This window comes from Sylvia atricapilla, chromosome 8 (genome assembly GCF_009819655.1).
Source record: "Sylvia atricapilla isolate bSylAtr1 chromosome 8, bSylAtr1.pri, whole genome shotgun sequence".
Lineage (NCBI taxonomy): Eukaryota > Metazoa > Chordata > Aves > Passeriformes > Sylviidae > Sylvia > Sylvia atricapilla.
In genome coordinates, this window is record NC_089147.1 from 26,546,924 (window position 1) to 26,566,188 (window position 19,265).

The following is a 19,265-nucleotide window of genomic DNA, read 5'->3' on the forward strand; positions in this document are numbered from 1 at the left end:
AGTGATCAGTACTGTCTCCCCAAATTCCCTGCCCACTGCAGTGTTTAATGATATCTAATCTAAAGCAAGAACATGGTGCTTAATGAATATTGATTTGTCACATGAATACCAGGAAGAGATTAAGTCCAAAAGTCCCCTGGAATCTGCTGGGAGAGATATGTGGAGTGCTGGAGTCAGCATAGCCAGAAAACCTTCAAAGTATTTTTCTTCAGTTCTAATTTGAAAATTTCAATAGCAAAGTTTACCCTAAGGAGAAATGGTGCTAAGCAGAGATTTATTTATTTCCTGCTGATGAACACAGCCATGTGAACAACTGAGATTTTTTTTTTCTTGCAGGAAGATGCCAGAGCTGCTGAGTTAAAAGCTTAAGCTTCAAAATTGACATTGACCCTATTTATTAGCACAATAATGGGCTTGTTGTGGCTCCCGTGGCTTTCCAGGATTGCAGAGGGCTATATGTAAGTGTGGTTTTGCTGTCCCAATGCAGGTGGCTGGCAAGGCAGGGTGCATTGTGAAAAATACACCCCGTGGTGTCTCCTGAAAGATGACGGCATTACTCCTGATCCTCAACTTCAGGGCAAGGCAACAAAACCCTTCAGAAACTATTTATCTCTAAGAACAGGCTGACTTCATTTTTTGAAAACACATGGTGTTTTTCCTGCAGGACTTGGGGAGCAGAGCTTGGATGAATCTCTTCTGGAGTCAGTCGGATCAGCTTTCCCCTTGGGCATGGCAGTTTGGGGCCACCCTCCCCTAAGCCCTGGCCTCAGCCATTTATGGGAACATCACTGCTGGGAACTAGCAGGGCTGCGAAGCAGGTGCAGAAGGGCTGTTCCTCACCTGGTTCCTGCCTGGAAGAAAGGTAGGGTTTGGAGCCTGACTTCACACTCCCCTCAGGAGACTCCCAGTCCCCTCATAATGGCGTTTTCAGATCTTGCAGAATTTCTGATGAGAAGCTAACTGTCTAATATCAAACTGTATTTGATCTTCTCCAGAGAAGTGTAAGATTTCCAACACATGCAAAATATGTTGATGAAAACATGGCCTATTGGAAAAAAAAAATCTAAGAAATTTTTCCCTTCAAGTAAAATTTTTCAGTACAAGTTTTCCTGTTTATACTTTTGATTACTGAGGAATTGTTCACCTATTTTCAAAAAACAGTATGTTCATGAGGTTCTTTTTTTATTTACTATTATTTTTGTTGCTTTGGAAGTAACTTTTTTTTACAACTGTTTACAGTGTTCCAAACACCTCTTATTGGAGCATGTAGGTCCTAAAAAAGTCATAAGTGCTTCAGATCCTTCAGGCTTCATCAATACTTCATAGACTCATGAGTAGCTGATGTTGGCAGGGACCTCTGGAGATGATCTAGGCCAACCCTTCTGCATACGCAGATTGCTCAGGACTATGTCTAGTCAGCTTTTGAAAATCTCCATAGAAGTATTCCACAATGCTCTGAGCAGCCTGTCCCACTGTTCAACCACCCTTACTGTAAAAAAGAAAAAAAAAAAAAAAAAATCTAAAGACTAAAAATGTCTTGCTTAGAAAGAAATAAGTCTTACATTTCAGTTTAGGTCCATTGCCTGTTGTCGCCAGAAATCACCGAGAAGAGTCTGGCTCCTTTGCTCCCTGCCATCAGCTATTCTGACACACTGATGAAGCGCTGTCTCCCGATGGAGCAGCCGCACCTTTCCCAGGCAGTGTCCCCTGTGGACTCTGTCCAGCGGTCCTGCCTCTTCCCCTCTGCGGCTGCAGAGCCCGGCCCGTGCTGGTGGGTGCCGCTGCTCCTCCCCAGGTGCGGGGCTTTGCCCTTCCATTTGCCCTCCCAATGCGTGACGTCCCTGTTTCCCCAGCTCTCCGGCCAGCGGATCTCCCCCTGGATGGCAGCGCATCCACCTGGAGCAGCCGGAACCCTTTGGAGTGGTGTACACTGCAAACCTGCGGGGGCCTCTGTGCCATCACCCATCCCCGCCGCCGGCAGAGGCGCTGAACAGCGCCGGGCCGGTGCTGCGTGCACAGCGCTTGAGCGCGGCCGCAGGAAGGAGCGGTGCTCCGGAGGTAAAAAGCCGGTTGTCATGCGGGCGTTTGGCCGCCAAGCCCCTGTGTGGTGTGTCATCCCCGCTCCCGTGGGCAGGAGCACAGCTCGGCAGCACTGCCCGCTGGCACAGGCACCGAGCCGTCCCGCCCCAGAGAGGGGCAGGGGCACCCCAGACACGAGCGACCTGCCGCGCCCACCCGAGACACTCCCCGGGACATCAGGGGCCGCTGCCGGCCGGAGCGCGGACAGGTTCTGCATCTCCACGGGAGCAGGAAAGGAGCACCGCTCAGCCGGCAAAATCCTGTCAGACGGCTTCTACAGCTGAGTTTGCTGCAGGGCGGGCCCTCTGTAGGTTTGGGCTGCTTCTGACAAAATTATCTGTTTAAGAAACAGTTTGGGGGAAAGCTCAGATAAGGATCTTATTTGAAAGTCTCGGGAGAGTTCTTTACGTGATTATATGCTGTATTAAAAGAGATAAGTTTGATTCCTCGCATAAATTATTACTATTAATAACTTAATTAAAAATTTAAATATTAATTATTATAATGAATCCTTTAGTACCTAACAATTATAGAGTGTTACAAACTCTGAAATAAGCACTACAAGTCTCTAAATAAACAACATATCCATGGCTTGAAACTGACTTTTTTTTTTTCCTTGCATTGTAGGAGACCTCAATACTATAGGCACCTAACCTCTGGATTTTCATGTACTGCAAGAAAAAGCAAACAAGTGTCAGAGTAAGTAAGAATCAGATCTGAAATCCCAGTAGATCTGGCCTCCTCTGATGGAATTTTCACCCTTCTGTCATGTATTCTTCTGTTTCCTTCTTCTAAATTCAAATTCTCCCTCAAGATCTTACATGCACTTTCGGACCACTTCCATACCTGATCTCCCTTATCTTGACTTTCATTTTGTGAACCAGCAGGTCACTGTATTTCCTTTCTTACAGTTTAAACAAGGAGGCTCTGAGATAAAGAAAGGCTAATCATACAATTCTCAAAAGTGTATCTGTAGCTCTAATTCTATTTCTGGACTTAATTCTATATTCAACGCATCTTTTTTATTATACTTGTCTTTGATCCTGCTCAAGGCTCTTCACAGTCTGTTTTACTTGGCAGTGAAGAACCATGGCCACATGCAGTGTTAAGGCTGAATGAAACTAGAGAGCTGTGGCTGGAGCAGAGCTGGAAAGGAGCTCCCGAAGCAAAATTTGGTATCAGTTTGAGGATTTGAAAGTCCAGGGAAGTGCTGCTCTGTCCTTCCTAAGGCTCAGTTTAGGATTAAACTTGGAAAAAATTTCAGAGCTGCATTTGGAGTGAGGCTGGAAGGAACCAGCCAGTAGAGAAAGAGTTTAGCCCAAAAGAAAATGTTTAGCCCCAAGAAGGGCTGTGGAGCGCCCTGCAAGGCTGGGATTAGAGCTGGCAGCATGCATTTTTGTAATTCACGGACACAACCCTGGTTTCTGTGCTCATCTGGCATGTGAACACCAGCCTTAAAGCATGAACTCTATCCACAAGGAAGAGAGGTGTAACTCCAAGGAGGTTACAGAGGGGAAGATTGACCTCCCGCTTCTCGAGCGCTGTGCTCTGAGGGAAGGAGATGCAAAGCTCCTGAGCTTTTTGACACTGGGCTGACAAGGCTGAAATTCACAGGCGGCGAGCAGCAGAGGCCGTGCAGGCAGGCACTGTACCGCTCTACGCCTGCAACACTCATCGGTGCCGTCGGACAGAGAGACACACAGACACACAGACACACAGACAGACGCACGCACACACGGCTCTGTTCCCACCTCAGCGCCCCCTCTGTTGGCGCGGCCCCGCCCCCGGGCCGGCCCCGCGCGCGCCCCCTGCCGGCGGCCCCGCCCGCGCGCTTCCAGAACCATCGCTGCCCCGGCCAAAGATGGCGGCCGCGTGCGCGTCACCGCCCCGCCGGCCAATGGCGCCCAAGGCCCGGGGGTCACGTGGCGGGAGCGAGCCCGTCGGGGCGCGGCTGGCGTCACTTCCGCTGCCGGGGCCGGGCCTGCTGCGGGGGCGAGCGCGTAGGAGGCGGCGGGGACCGCGCGGGGCCGGGACAGGTGCGGGCCAGGGGCCGGGCTGGGGCCGGGCTGAGACCGGGGCCGAAACCGGGGCCGAGACCGGGGCCGGGCGTGGGCCGAAAGCGGGAGAGGGCCCGACCCGGCCCGTGCTCAATCGGGCACCGGCCGCCGCCCTGCTGGGGCTGGGAGGGGTTTCTGCGCGCCGTGGTGCGGCAGTGATTCCACAGCGCTGTGTTACGCTACTGCCAGTCAGTATGTGGGAATGTTGTTCTGTTTTTAGTTCCGTGCCCTCCTTACTCTTGATAAAGCTTTTGAAGCGACGCTATTCTGAATACCGGTTTCTAAAAATGAGAGTTAAAATCACCGAGTTGGCCCTGTTGGTTCCTGCGGACCGTGTCATCCCCGTGGGAGAGCTGCGTTTAGTGGCACAATCGGGATGTACCTCGTAAATCACTTCGCGTTACAAAAGTAGCGTTTCATTAACTGCCCTCTAGAGCAAAGTGACTTTCTAGCAGCAGGATTATTGTATTCTATGTCAGTCCTCTGTGACTAATGCGGGCGACACAGTGCTGTGCGTGCTTGTTTCTCACCTGTGTTTAAACCTACCTTTTTTTAGAACACTCTTAGCTTAAATTGATCACTGCACACGTAAGATGTGACCGGTCATTTGAAGAAAGTCACCGGCAGTTGTGTGTAATTGTAATTAAGGTACATCCAAGTGACTCCAAGGCCTTGGGGGTTTTTTTGTGCGATGTGCACCATTTGTGGCAGTGACTTGGCAGTTTTCCTGCTACCAGTGGAACACACAGACTGGTTCTGCTGGTGCTGTTGATTTACCCGTCAGTGGTGTCACTATTTTCTGGTCAGAATTGTACCTGAACCTCTGTTTTGGGCTGTGACCTTGACCAAATGCTGTGCCCATAAAGCTATCTGATTCTTTAAAGGATGGCTTAAAATCTCTCTCTGAGTATTTTCCACCATACATATTGTACTGTTTGCTCATTTGGGTTTATATTTACATAAAGTTTTAAGTAAATTTGGAGCGCAGAGTAGTCACGCAGTGTTATGTCTCAAAATGAAGATTAGTTGCCAAAGTAACTCAAACTTAAGTACATGAAGGGTCTTGATTTTATTTAAGCATATGAAAAATGGTATGTGCTCCTGTTTTTGAGTAAATTGTGCAAGAGAAGTCTCTGATGGAACTGATAGACTAAAGCAAGGTTAAACTGTGTATTTAAGAAGGTTCTACTTCCTATCACAGTACTTCAGTGATAATACTGTTTTTATTACAGATTTTCATTGCTTGGTTTGGGTTTTTTCATTACTTCTCTTGTCCTTGTGAATAAGTAGTAAGTGTATCTTGTCTGAGAACCGTGTAACAAAACAGCAAAATAAATTTCCTTGTGCATTTGCAGGAACATAGTGTGTTAAGTGACCTCAGCAACCATGCTGGCTGCCAGGCTGGTGTGCCTGAGGGCACTGCCATGCCAGGCCATCCGCCCCACCATCACTCAGGCTTCCCCAGCCTTGAGGAGCTCCAGCATAAAACCGTACAGGCTGTGGCAGCCTAGCCAGGTAAGGAAATTCTCTTTCAGATGGCTCTGACTGCACATATTTTAAAGGGTTGAGCCTATTGCCTCAAGAATCACTTTGCATGGAGTACCTGATGGGAATGAGCATGAGCTTTCTGCTTGTTTGAGGTACCTGCTCTAATTTACTGAAGGAAGAACGTTGTTAAATTAAAACACAAGGGGTTTGGAGCAGTTGAAGTGAAATCTCCTGTTTCAGTGGCTGGCCTGTGTCTTGAAATTAATGGGCAGAAGAGCTCCAAAGAGGTAGTTAGGGATGGACAGGCCTTACTGGGTAAGGTGGGAGGAACAGAAATTCTTGTCCTGTCTCCCTATTCCCAAGTTGGAGTCTTAAATATAGCATTAAAATAAACACCTTCTTTTCAATTTTTTTCAGTCCCAGTATGTGTTTAGAGCTGTAGCCTAGGATAGAGCAATTTCTGAGCTGTGGCAGGACAATCACAGATCTAACCAGCATATTTAAAAACCAGACTGTCGTTATCCTGAGCCACTTGTTTATCCTTCATTGGGCGAGGATGTTGCAGACCTGCAGCTCACATCTGTTAGAGGCTGTTGCTGCTCTTCTGTCACCTTGATGAAAGTGCTAGTGGAAAATTCTTCACCTCCTTTATATTTTCCTCTGAAGCATTCGAAGTTTGTGGGTACACAGTGGATTTTGTGTGTGTGTTTTCTAGCACTGGGCTGGATTTCACTAGTTGCCAAACACAACCAAACTGAAGGGCTCTGGTAAACCCCTTGAATTATAATGCTCTGATGGCTGATGAGAGTAATGCTTGTAGGTTTTGTGTTTTAGTGTTGAAACAAACTTACAGCTTGATGTTGAGTCCTTGACTTCTAAATTTTAATTTAAAAAATCCTGTAAAAATGGTCAGAAAACTTCAAAAGTTGTTTTTGAACTTAAATATGGCTGCATTCTGTGTTGCTCTTGCAACTTACTAAGACAGCAGCTTACTGTAACTACTTGAGACTTGTTGATCATAAAAAAAACCTTGAGTTTCTTGGCCTTCATTCAAGGTTTGCTCTATAAATCAAGGTTAGACTTGAAAGCAAAAAATATTGTGCTGATTTTCCAGCTTTAGTATCTGTACAATGTAAGTATTGTGCAAGAATTGTTTTTACATTGAAGTGTTTGCATGAAGAGCATTTTAGCATAGAAAGCAAAACATTTTTTTTTTACAAAACAAAAAAGTAACAATTATGTTTTTATATTTAACAATGAGACTTTTGTTCAGTACAGTATTCAATATGGGACTAGAGTAGAAGAAATGTAGTCTGAAAACTCCAGCTTCTGGAATTCACTGCATTGGTTCTGTATTTTTAGAATATGTGAATGTTTTTCATAAAAGTTCCTGAACTTTAATGTTCACTTGTTTTCCTTGAGCACAGTTGCTTTGTATGTGTGAACGTAAGCACAGATTAATAAGAGATTAATTAACAATTTTAAGTACAGCAAGTAAATTTGTAAGACTATCTTCTGTTTTATTTCATTAAATATTTCTTCTCTTATTTCTGAATCTAACAGAGTTATGCCAGCAGAGTAAGAACAAGTGCAAGGCGTGGAAAACTTGGCCAGGAACTGAAAGAAGCAGCATTTGAGCCATCTGTAGAAACTGCATTTAAAGGTAGAGGAGCTCTGCTTTAAATACTGAGAATCTTTGAACCTTAACTTAAAACTTCCTCAAAGTAGTATGTTTGTCACTACTGAAATTGGTTGTGAACTGACTTGAAATTAAGTGAAACTTTATCAAGGAGGGGGTAAAATGGAGCAGCTGTTGCAGGTAGATCAGAATTCCCCTGAGGATGTTGTTAACTTTCCAAGAAAAAGCGTTAATGAGAGTGTGTGGTTTTTACTTCTTTACCCAGCTGATCGCCTGGGGAGATTCATTGTTGCTGGAGGGGCTGCAGTTGGCCTGGGAGCCCTCTGCTACTATGGGATGGGCATGTCCAGTGAGATTGGAGCTATCGAAAGGGCTGCGTAAGTACCATGGTTTACTCCCTTGGTGAATCGAATCTCTTCTTCAGCTGCTGTCACCCAGTGTACACTTAAACTTTCCTGAGCTCTGAAGAGTAAACCCACACCTATGTCTCTGCAGGTTTTTAAAGCAAAATTAAGAGTTACTTTATTATTAGAGTTATTTTAGCCTTAAATGGGTAGTAACCTGAGTGAGTTGGTTTTGCTGAATCTAATATGAAGAGTATATAGGCTTGTCTTACGAGGTGTGCTCCAGTTAACTTGGGAAGTGTGGTCTTTTGAAAAGCATCACTAAGACCAGTTTCCCTGGTGTTCTTATGAGACTGTTCAATAAATTTAATACAGCTGGTAAAAAAGTTTCCATTAAACACCATATCTGGCATATGATTTGATCTAATAAATGTGTTCTTAAAACTTCGGTGAATTGCTTCTTTATTAAAAAAAAAAACAAAAAACCAAACCTTACTATGGCTGATGGCAAAACTGTATAATTAGGCTTAAAAGATGGGTAAGCATGGGCTTGGGAGAAATGTGTGTTTGAAACATTTTGCTTTATTTTTCATTTGTATTTGGAAGTGGCAGTCTGCCTTTATACTGAATGTGTGCTGTTTGTGTCTAGGAGAAGCTTGTCATAAAACTGTGTCTAGTTTTTTTCTGTGCAAGCTTTGAATAACAGGTCAAAAGATGGAAGTGGGAAAAAATGTGTGAACTATGTTTAAATTTAGTGTTAGCAGGGAAAGTTTTCTTGTCTGTAGCGTGAGCAAATGATACTGCAGAAACTCACTTATGTCTAGGTCTGCTGCTATTGTTAGAGCTCTCAAAATGACGTTTGTGTCCTGTGGTGTCAGATAACCGTGTGCACTGTGACTCAGCAGTTTGTGAGCTGCTCAGCAGGCTACTTAGTGCCGGTACACATTCCAGACCTTTCACCTGAAACCAGTTTGTTACATACACACACCATTCTCTGATTTTTTTCTGTACTTAAAAGCATTCATTCCTCTGTTTTCCATGTGTGCTTCCTGCTTAGAATTGAATTATAGTTAGCATTATTTGTAATTTTCAGTATTTTTGCTGAGTTAGCATTAGGTTAACTCAACAAGGTTGACAAGTTCAGTCCTCATTGTAAAGCAAGCTGATGGCAGAAGTTGCTAGACCACATCACTATTATGAAACCTCCTATGGCTATGAATGCACTTAACAGCTTGACTGTGTTTTCAGCTGCTCTGCATTCTGAGCCTGGTAACTGCACAGCTCTGTGTGACTGGTTGTTTTTCAGTATCTGGCCGCAGTATGTGAAGGACAGGATTCAGTCTACCTACATGTACTTCGCGGGCAGCATTGGCATGACAGCCCTGTCTGCTGTAGCAGTGAGCAGAACTCCTGCACTCATGAACCTCATGACAAAGGGCTCCTGGCTGGTAAGCTTTGGTGTAAAAATAGAAGTATTGGCTGAGAAATGCCCCCCAAATGATGATTGATACTAAAAATAACCCAAGAAATATAAAGTACTTGGTGGAAAGTAAGGCAAAACTTAACCTATATTAGTGTCCTTATCCATAAAGACTATTCGGGTATCCTGACGATATTTTGTGATAGAAGATCTGGTGATTCTAGTCACATTCTAACATGTTTTTTCTATACTGCTTTGATGGTTTGTCAAAGACAAACTACGTGACTAAAAAAAGGCTATGCAGTCCTTGCCAGCTGTATACATGCAAGTAAGAACCTCTTAGAAATAGCTACCTAAAGCTAATGGCACAGTTTCTATTGCTGTATAAATAGGATCTGAGGTCCCTGTGCGTTCTTACTCCTCCCTGTGCTGGCCCATGTAGCACTTTGAAAGCTGTCTCCTGTTTCCAAGGGTGAAACAACGCTGGTAGGCTTAGTGTGTTGAGTACAGTGAAACAGGAACAGTTAAATGCCAACACCTACCTAACTTGGAGAGATTAATTTGATAAAGCATCATTGGTGAGAGAAGTTGTACACTTCTGGCCAGTTTGGTAGATGTTGAATGATTCTGCTTGGAGCCATGAGTAAGAAGAGGCACTGAGGTTAAAAAATCATTGGTAGCAAAAGCCTGTAAACTGGGTAGTGGTTTTGGGTGGAGAAATGTACAAGAAAAGAAGGAACGCTTAACACATTTCATGTACCTTAATGAAAGTGAGGGGCAAAACCATGGGGTTTCATTTTCTTACTTTACACAGCCAAGAGAGTTCCCAACTGGACTATTAAATTTTAATTTCTAGATAATTGAGTGAAAATAAATGAAAATTACTACAAGCTAAGACCTGCAAAGATTTGACTGTAACCTTACAGGAGTAAAATTAATGAATACTCCAGTTGTGAATTAGGTTGCTGTTTTCAGAGTCAGTGTTGACTTTTAGACTAGGAGATTAGAACAGAGACTGTATGCTGACTTGAGCTCTGTAATGCTGTTTCTTTAGGCAATTGGTGCGACTTTTGCAGCCATGATTGGTGCTGGAATGTTGGTCAGGAGCATACCCTATGAAAATAATCCAGTTGCTAAACATGCAGCGTGGATGCTGCATTCAGGTATGTGGCTTTAGTGTTTGTTTTAGAGATATCTGTGCGTCAGTGTGACTAGATGCTTATTTTAACAAAACTCTGGCTTTAAGGTAGATTTTTATCTACTGCTGTAGGGGAGTTGAGATTTTTCAGAGATCAGCGAGAACTCCTGAATGTCAGGGGAAGATGTCTTAAGTGTCCTTAACAAAACTCCATAGTGTTTTTCATAATCTTCTAAAAATCATGCCTAGTTAAACCTGAGGTATGTATATTCCACATTGAGTAGAACTACATGGTTTCATGGCTGCTTTGGTTTTGTGACTGCTTTCTAACACTACCACTTCTGTAAGTGCTCTTGCCTACACTAACCATTCTTTAGCTGTGCAGGATAGCAGGTATTTGAAAACCTGACTAGAAAAAAAAAGATTTTCGTAGTAGTGTACTTTTGAGATGTGTGTCCATAAGGTATTTAAGCTCTGAGTACAGATCAATTTCTCACTAATGATGCCTACTTCAAATAACAGTGGCTCTCATTTTTCAAATCTGTTTTGCCAGGAATAGTTTGTTGTTCAGAAAAGACGTGGATGTTGGACATTGGAATCATATTTGCCTCTCTAGAGCTAACATGTCTGCCAAGAAGAAATTATGTTTATTGTAGTGATTGTTACATTAAGTGAAACAGCCTAATGAGATGTTAATGAGCTAGATACATGTTTCCTACTATTCTCTAGCAAAAATACGACTTACTTGCCTAACTAATTGTTGTATCAGAAATCTGTCATGCTATTCTTCAGTGTTGCGTGCTTCTGATGCTATTATGTTGTTGATCAGTCCACGCTAAATATCTCTTCTACCAGCTCTGTTATGAACCAATCAGTATGTTGGATTTTGTCTTTTTTTTTCCCAATATGAGCTCCCTGAAGTATTCTAGTGATAAATAAAAGTACATCATGGAATTTAAGGCTGCTCATTTATTGTGCTCCCTTCTAGATAAGAGCACAATCAGTGCATTGGTGTTTTGTCGTGCGTGGATTTGTTTGAGCCATGCCATCTGACTGGAGATGAAAAAATGAAGTGAGTTTGGGATGTGGTGTTCCAAGTCTTACATGTGTTCTGCTTTGTTTTGCCTAGGTGTCATGGGTGCAGTGGTGGCTCCTCTGGCCTTTCTTGGTGGCCCTCTGCTGATCAGAGCTGCCTGGTACACTGCTGGGATCGTCGGGGGGCTCTCAACTGTGGCCATGTGTGCTCCCAGTGAAAAATTCCTGAACATGGGAGGACCACTTGGCATAGGCTTAGGCTTTGTTATTGCTTCTTCAATCGGTAAGATACTGTTTCAATACCATCCTACAAAGTAGGATATAAACTTAAGCTACTAAGGTACAGCTCACAGTTGCAGGCTGGTCTGCCCAGTGGAGATTTGCCATAAATGTAGCCCTTGCACAGCAGAAGATACTCTGTTCATATTTGTTCCTGAAAACAAATGTGAAGTTATGGTTCTGGCAGCTGTTAGTCTGACAGCCGAGAGGGGGGCACCTTTTCTTTTAGATATTGCCAGTGAGTAGGGAAGGCAGAAAAATGTGATCTTAGCTCTTGGTCCGCTTGTTTTCCTTCATGTGTTTTAGGCATTGTAGTCATAGGTGCTTTCACCTGAAGAAAAATGCACAGTTCCTTGGGGTGTTCAAAATGAATGAAGCAGGTTATGTAAAAGCTAAAGGTCTTGGTAGCAAATACACACCACAAACTGAGAATTGAACACTCAGTGAAGACTGTGTGCTCCGGTGGCTGCAGTTTGACCTAAGCCAGAGTAGCAGATACACAGAGTTGCCTTTAACACTGTTGTGCATTCCCCTCCAGGATCCATGTTCTTGCCTCCCACCTCTGCCTTTGGCGCCGGCCTGTATTCGGTGGCGGTGTACGGAGGCCTGGTGCTCTTCGGCATGTTCCTGCTCTATGACACACAGCTGGTGGTCAAACGGGCTGAAACTCTGCCTGTCTATGGAGTGGCTAAATACGACCCCATCAACGCGTAAGTGTTCTCTGCCAGCACGGCTGATGGCAGTGTCTGGGTAAGAATTGGCCTCCAGCTAGATTGAAGTATGCTTTAAAAATAGCCTTCTGTTTATTGTTCAAAAGTGTTTTGCTGTTAAATGTGAAGAATCACAGGGTTTGAAAACATCAGTGAGAAAACAGCTACTGCAATTAAAGCTGAAATCATTGTGAGGATTGTGAGAAGTAAAACGGAGTGTGTGGTGTCACATGCCTCCAGCAATACGTTCTAAAACGTATTTTTGTTTTTTAAAGCGTTGCTGGCGGAATTTATAGCTGCTTTCTGAAAATAACTGTCAGTATCGGTTGAGACAAAAAAAGTTAATCTTCCCATAGTAATTTAATATCTATTAGTCTTTGTCACCAAATAAAGAAGCTGCAGTGGTGTGATAGGGAAGGAAGGATTGACTCTTCAGTAAAGACCAAGGACTAACAAGTAACCTTCTTGTAAATGTATGTCTGATCTTAGGTGAATTCTTACCTCCTTGGTTCTGTTTTATTCTAAATAAAGTGAAGAAGTACTGATCTTCTTGAAAATTCTTGGAGGTAAACAGATCAAAGTTCAGTATAAAAGCAGGATACTGTCAGCATTTCTGTAGATAGCTCTTGGTGTCAGAGGGGGTAGAGCAAAATACAGGTGTTCCTTGACATACAAAGCTCTGAGGACGGTCGTAGCTGGGTTTTGTAAAGGTAGTTCATGCAGGTTCTGGTAATGGAATACAGTGGTGTGAAACACAAATAATTCCATGTCTGTTCAAGAGTAGTAACTGTGGTTTCTCGTGTCCTAGGTGCCTGGGTATCTACACCGACACACTGAACATCTTCATTCGGGTGGCCACCATGCTTGCAGGTGGTGGAGGTGGCAGGAAAAAGTAAACAGAGACTCACCTTTGCAACTGTCTGACAGCCTACCTAGTACACATACTAAATAAACATTCATGGTTAAAGCAGTAATGCTCCAAGTGAGAATTTTAAAGCATTTCAGCGTATTGGTTCAGTGCAATGTGATTCAGTCTTAGTTTTTCTTCAAACACTTTCCAACTCTGTGTTTAAAATAGTCTGAACTGCTTCTAATTGTACATTATTTTGGGAAAGTAAATTATTTTTAATATATGAGTAAAATAGTCCTGCCTGCTTTTTAAGGGATTGGATGGCAGTTCAACTCTTACTTTCTTTTTTATTTTTACTGTTGTTGCATAGTAAAGGAAGTAATTTTTGAACTGGTATCCCATAGGCAGATAGGGATACAAGCTACTTCATGAAATGCTGCTTAGATGCATCAATATTCAGTTAAGTTTTATAAATTTTGTTTCAGTGACATATTCGGAAGAACTGAATAAATTGCATATGGCCCTGAATGCAATCATGACTTTGACCTGGGCAGAAATTTCAGAAAAGTTTAAGCAGGACTTGACCAAAAGTCAGCTGACCAAAAAGTGTAAAGGAGACAAGATGAGGGAACTATGCAGCATTTGTCTCATATGAACTTCAGTCTCCTTCTGGAAGTACACGTGAGAATTCCTTGCTTTAATGTTGACTGGCTATAATAGCTAGCTTATTTTGTTACTAGAGTTATAAAACTGTTAAATGGCAATATTGCTGTGTCTTTCTTCTGGTGGCTAAATTCCTGTACTGCAGATGAAGGTCTGTCCAGAAGAGCTCCTAGTGGTCATCTCTTGGAAGCTTGTAGAATTGGCACAGAAGCTGGGAATTGAGGATGGCATGCTGTAAACCCCAGGGTCATAATTTTGCCGTACTGTTGTGTGCTTTAGTCTGTTTAACTCTTCTCCAAATTGATACGTTAAACTTGGTCTAAAAAAAATGTTCCCTAACAGCGAAATTGATTTAACAGTAAGAAGTTTATATTTTCCAGATTCTATTTCTATATGTTGGAATAAAGGGGAAATTCTTGAGCCATGAAAATTTTGACATAATGTCAGCACCTCATATTTTCAGTTTCTGGTAAATATGTTATGTTTATGCATTGACCTATGAATAATAAAATCCTAGCCTCACAAGTTGACTGCTCTCACTTCTCATGTCAACAGAAATATTTTAGTACTCCTGCACTAACAGGTTGGTGAAGAGTACTGTCGATATTTTTTTGGTTATGGTTACAATTTCCTTTGTAAGAGAGTAAATACTCCTCTGTAAAAAATACCTGTAAAGATGGTTCTCAGTTTCACTGGCTAGCATCTTTTTGGAGATGTTTCCCAGCTGGAAGATACTGGCTACACTTGAAATGCTTCTGTTGGTGTAACCTTTTTGCCACTTTTTGGCAACAAGTTGGCCACTTTTTGCAGCCTGGTCTGCTTTTATGTCTGTCACACACTGTAGTATTTTTTGACTCTTCAAACAGAAGGAAGAAAGAATGGATTGTGAAAAACCTTGTTGCAGCTCCTTTGTGCCCAAAGATTACAAGGCACAATCTAGTTCCTGGCACTATTACAGCTGGAGGGACATCTGTAGTTCTTAGAAGGAAGAAATCTTTGGATCATGTCAATTGTAAGTAGCCTGTTCAGAGAGTTTTACCTTCCTAAGCAATTTGATACCCTTAATTTTTTCATACTTTTACTGTAGCAGAACACAGCAGTGTGCTTGTCCTCAGAATCTGAAATGTATGGGGAGCTGTCTTAAAATTCCAACATTTGTGCTTGCGACAAAAGAGTTTTTGTCTGGATTCTGACTCTGAAGTTTTCGAGATTGGCTGTGAACCAAGGGAGGGATTCTGGACTGTTTGGAATAGTGAGGTGTAGAAACCAACACACTGCTTATGGGAGGTGTCTGCAATGGAAAGTGAGACCAGCAGGAAATTTAATAACCTTTTGAGAAATGGTGCCTGAAGAAACGTGAGCATCACTTTTGTTCAGTCTTGTGGAAAGATGTGACTTGGCTTCTGTGGATGAGATTACAGCACTAACAGTATTTTCCTGGTGTTGGTCTCCAAGAAAAAAGGAAAAAAAAAAGGGTTGTTCCTTTCCATTTGAAGTCTTAAGTCAAAACTTAAGATATATCTTAATTAGGATGACTCTGATGGGAGATGCAAATCTAAAGCCAGCACTACTGACACCTGGTAGACCTACTTACAGTCATAAACCTCAGATTTTTTGCAGGTCCAGGCATAACTCATCAATATGTAAATTTAATTTGGCTGAAAATTCCCCACCTTCTTCAGTAATTCCTGAGTATGTGTGCTAAAGAACATTAAAGATGTAAACACTGTGTTTGTTTTGACAATTTAATTAAGTTCTGATCTTTGCTACTGATCATAGCTGGTTTCTTTAGATTTTCATGATGTTTCCAGTGATTCTCCTTTTAAATCATGATCTAAATAGGCAGCTGTATAATGTTTAATCATTTACTTCAATTTTATCAAGAAAATTAAGTAATTCTTTTCGTAAGAAAGTGTTCTTCAGCATCAGGTAGTATAATTAAGAGGGCCAGAGCCCACTGACGCACGTATTTTAAGTGTGCATAGCAGAATACAACATGAAATTTAGATCTCACCTAATGAAATTATTGAATGTAATTAGCTTTGCAATTTTCATCCAGCTCGCCCTACGTCTAATACTGCTGAAAGCTGTCAGGTAATATGCACTTACCTTCATAAAACCTTTATAATAGTTCACCTATAACACAGTTACAGGGCATGCCTGGTGTCTTTATGCAAATTGAATTGGTCCCAAGACAAAGATTATTCCTTCTTATTCCTGCTGTCATTAAAAAGCAGAACTTTTTTTTTTTTTTTTTTTTTTTTTTAACTCTTCAATATTTGGAAATAATGCAAGAATACAGCACGGTTTTCCTTGAACTTCAGTTTATAGCAAACTTGGGATTTAGAAATTGTTGCCATAAGTTCACTTCAAAGTTTGAAATAGACCATCTGGAAATAAAAAAGTGGATGCATTTGAATAACCCCTCAACGTAGTATTGAATTAAGAACTGGATTTTTAGTTCAGTATGCAACCATCTCAGTGACCTTTAGTCATGGTTAAGAAAGCGAGATGGGGAAAACAAGACAGGCTCTTGCAACACAGGAAACAATCCATCAGTCTGTGGGAGTGACTGTTCACATCCCTCACCTGGCCCTGGAGGAGCAGCTGCTGCAAAGGCGTGTCACCTCATGGCACAAGGTGGGACATCAGGCACCAGCCCAGCATTCACCCACCGTGTTTTACCCTGTACCACACAGAACTGACACCACTGAAACACAAACCCAGCATGTCTGAGAGCGATGGCTTTTAGATCTAACCACCTCTCCTTTGTCAGTGATGAATAGAAAATACCATCTTTGCTAATTCCTTCACTCAGTTTGACACCTCTTGGTGTGTTCCCACAGACATCATTATGGTTCTGAACAGGTCTTTAGTACTGCTGCAAGGCATTTCTTCTATGAGCTTGTGCATAGGAACTAAGCCTTTATGGCAATACAGTGGTGTTTGTTTTTCCTTGTATGAAGGAGCAAACTTGTAATACATTATGTATTACATAATTACGTCTTATGTTCTTGATAGTGAGGAACACCAAAAAGAACTACTGAAACTTTTTTAATTACCACGGTTTTCTTTAAAGAAACAGCATGACATCACATTCTTGTAATGTTGGCCAACAAAAAATTGAAGTGGGATAGGGAAGGAAACAAGCTTCTAACCAGTATCACAGAAAAATTTAATTGAAATTTTAACTGGGAAATCCAGGATTAAATGTAACTCCCATGAAAAATATTAACTTTACATTTTTAAAAATTGCATGGTGGTCTGGGTGCATCTATGGAAGCACCAGACTTCTTCGTAGACACTAACTCAGCACCACTGCCGTGGTGAGAGAGCAGAGGCATAATAGTAGGGTCAGTAGATACTTGTTCCAAGGTAATGGTCTTGGAGTTACAGGTCTTCCTTTACTGACTGCAAGTCTAAAATCCACTGCATCATCCTACGAAGACTCATGTTGCACATCTGCTGACCCTGCTATTCGTGACTAGCAATGCTCCATTCAGAGATGAAGATAATTTTTTCTTCCTAAGCTGTGCAATACGTCCTCACCCATCATCTTTTCTAAGAAAATTGATGCCACAATTTAAAAAAACCCAACTGCAAAACCTAACACTAGTTGCATGTCTTGTAGCAATACATTCTTTCAGGACTTGTGAAGAACTTGTAGGAGCAAGAGCCACTGATGAGATTCCTCCGCCCACCCAAGACACTATAAGAAAACAAAATTCCACGTTATTACAAATTATATTTGCGTACCAAGGGGAGGAGAAGATCTACCATCTGACCTGAAATGCAAAAATTCACTCTTCTGTCATTTATATCTCATACACAGATGGATTCATACAAAACTTGGGCTCTTAAAAGCTTCAGCAGAGTTCTCCTGTCCCATCAAACTTCTACGTAAAAGAAAAGCCATTGCTGCTGAAGTCTTCTTTTCTTTTACTCCTTCCTAGTCCCATTAAGTACAACTGAGGTGACCATTTGCTTTGGTGGACAGACTGTTCAATGCATTGAAATAGAGTATGGGATTTTAGCAAGCTGACAGTAAATCAACAATGGAACATTCTCCTCAAATATCTCTCTGCAGGAGGTGGCAGGAAGAAAAATTGAAATTCATACCATTATAGAAATGCAAAGATCTTTAACCTCCAAATTCCTTCGTTCAAGTTCTGGATTTTGTTACCAACTAATTTTGCTTTTGTGAAATGATCTGAGTGTCTACAATGTACAGAAAAACCAGGAAGAGGTGACAGTGGCCAAGTAACAGCATCAGGACAAAACATCTCTGCAGCCATCTCCTATCAGATAGCAGAGATAGGGCTTATTCATGTTTTTAAGGAAGAGATAAATATGCCAAACAATCCCAAAATCTTTCCAAAAGCCTGGGGGCTGACATCTGCACAGTATTTTCTGTTTTGGAGACTTGCCAGCTGAAGTAAATACCTTATCTATTCAAGAAGAAGAGTGAGACATTCTGTCATTGTGCCACTTCCTCTTACCAAGTTTTCTGGAACCAAGCACGGGGCAGCCAGACTAGTTACTTTGGACAGAAAGCCAGAGAGACTTCATATTCTTCTATCATTTTTCTGAAATACAAAGCAAAGGAAGTGCTGAGTGAAACAAGGACAAATCCTTTAGAGCTGTGGTAAGTGGCAAGAGGGAAAACCTTCCCTGCTTGGGTGCCTGTTTTTTCCCTTCTTTGGGGGAGGTAACATGCAGTGGGAACAGATCTGCCTCCACAATGAGGAGGTTACACTCCATAATGAGGTTACACAGCTCCTCTCAGCACCCCGTCATGGAAGTGGGAGCTCTGGCAGATTAACTGTCAAAAACAGTCTCTTGAATCACATCTTGCCTGAGCTAGAAGACTGGGCTACCACAAGAAAGAAGTGTTTCCATCACACATACACATTGAACACTGCATCCAGTGTGAATGTCTCTGGCCTGAACCCTTGCCTCATTTCATTATGCATTTAGGAGCCTACAGCAACCAGACAAACCTCATCACATCTAAGACTCTGAAAAAACTAGAGCGAGAGCACATTAAGTAAACAGGGGAAAGGGGAAGCATCTGTTGTTCCACCTTTACCACATTGCCAGCAGGAGGAAAGTTAAAACCAAGCAAAATAAAAAGAGCTGCAAGTTCCACTTTAATAGAGCTGTCCAGGACAGTGACCTGTGAAGAGAATGGAGTGAACACACAGAGCTTAGACCCCCTGAACAGCACAAATGCCACCCACAGACACACCAGCTGGCAGCTCTGCAGAGGTTTTACTTGCAGGCACAACTTGAGTGGCAGGATACTCATTAAGAGACCTGTGTCAAAGATGCTTTAAACCCTCTTCCAGGACAGTCTTCAAAGTATTTATCAGCTCACCGTAAACTGCTAGGAGAAATTATAACCTCAGTCATTCTTCATTCTGATCTTTGTTAGTTACTATATCCCAGATGTTGTCATTCTGCTTCTTTATAGTGACTGCTACTGCAACCTTCAGCTTCTACACCATGTTTCCCTCCTTCAAAAACAGGCCAGCACATGCTCCTGGATAAGGGCATTGGTTCA

General features: G+C 42.3%; 1 protein-coding gene across 1 annotated transcript; it reads left to right on the forward strand.

Annotated features, from left to right (window-relative positions):
- Positions 1-3,962: 3,962 nt before the first annotated feature.
- GHITM (growth hormone inducible transmembrane protein) lies at positions 3,963-14,227 on the forward strand. Its single transcript, XM_066324174.1, has 9 exons — positions 3,963-4,115; positions 5,492-5,651; positions 7,188-7,287; positions 7,529-7,640; positions 8,914-9,055; positions 10,082-10,190; positions 11,295-11,483; positions 12,018-12,189; positions 12,998-14,227. Exons 2-9 carry the CDS (start codon positions 5,523-5,525, stop codon positions 13,083-13,085), a joined length of 1,041 nt encoding a protein of 346 aa, XP_066180271.1. The 5' UTR covers positions 3,963-4,115; positions 5,492-5,522; the 3' UTR covers positions 13,086-14,227.
- The last annotated feature ends 5,038 nt before the right edge of the window (positions 14,228-19,265 follow it).

Bases quoted from the DNA above. Each gene is read 5' to 3' on its own strand.
- GHITM (XM_066324174.1), top strand. From the start codon at position 5,523: ATGCTGGCTGCCAGGCTGGTGTGCCTGAGGGCACTGCCATGCCAGGCC. The intron at 9,056-10,081 runs GTAAGCTTTGGT...CTGTTTCTTTAG, and splicing joins TGACAAAGGGCTCCTGGCTG to GCAATTGGTGCGACTTTTGC. The intron at 10,191-11,294 runs GTATGTGGCTTT...TGTTTTGCCTAG, and splicing joins AGCGTGGATGCTGCATTCAG to GTGTCATGGGTGCAGTGGTG.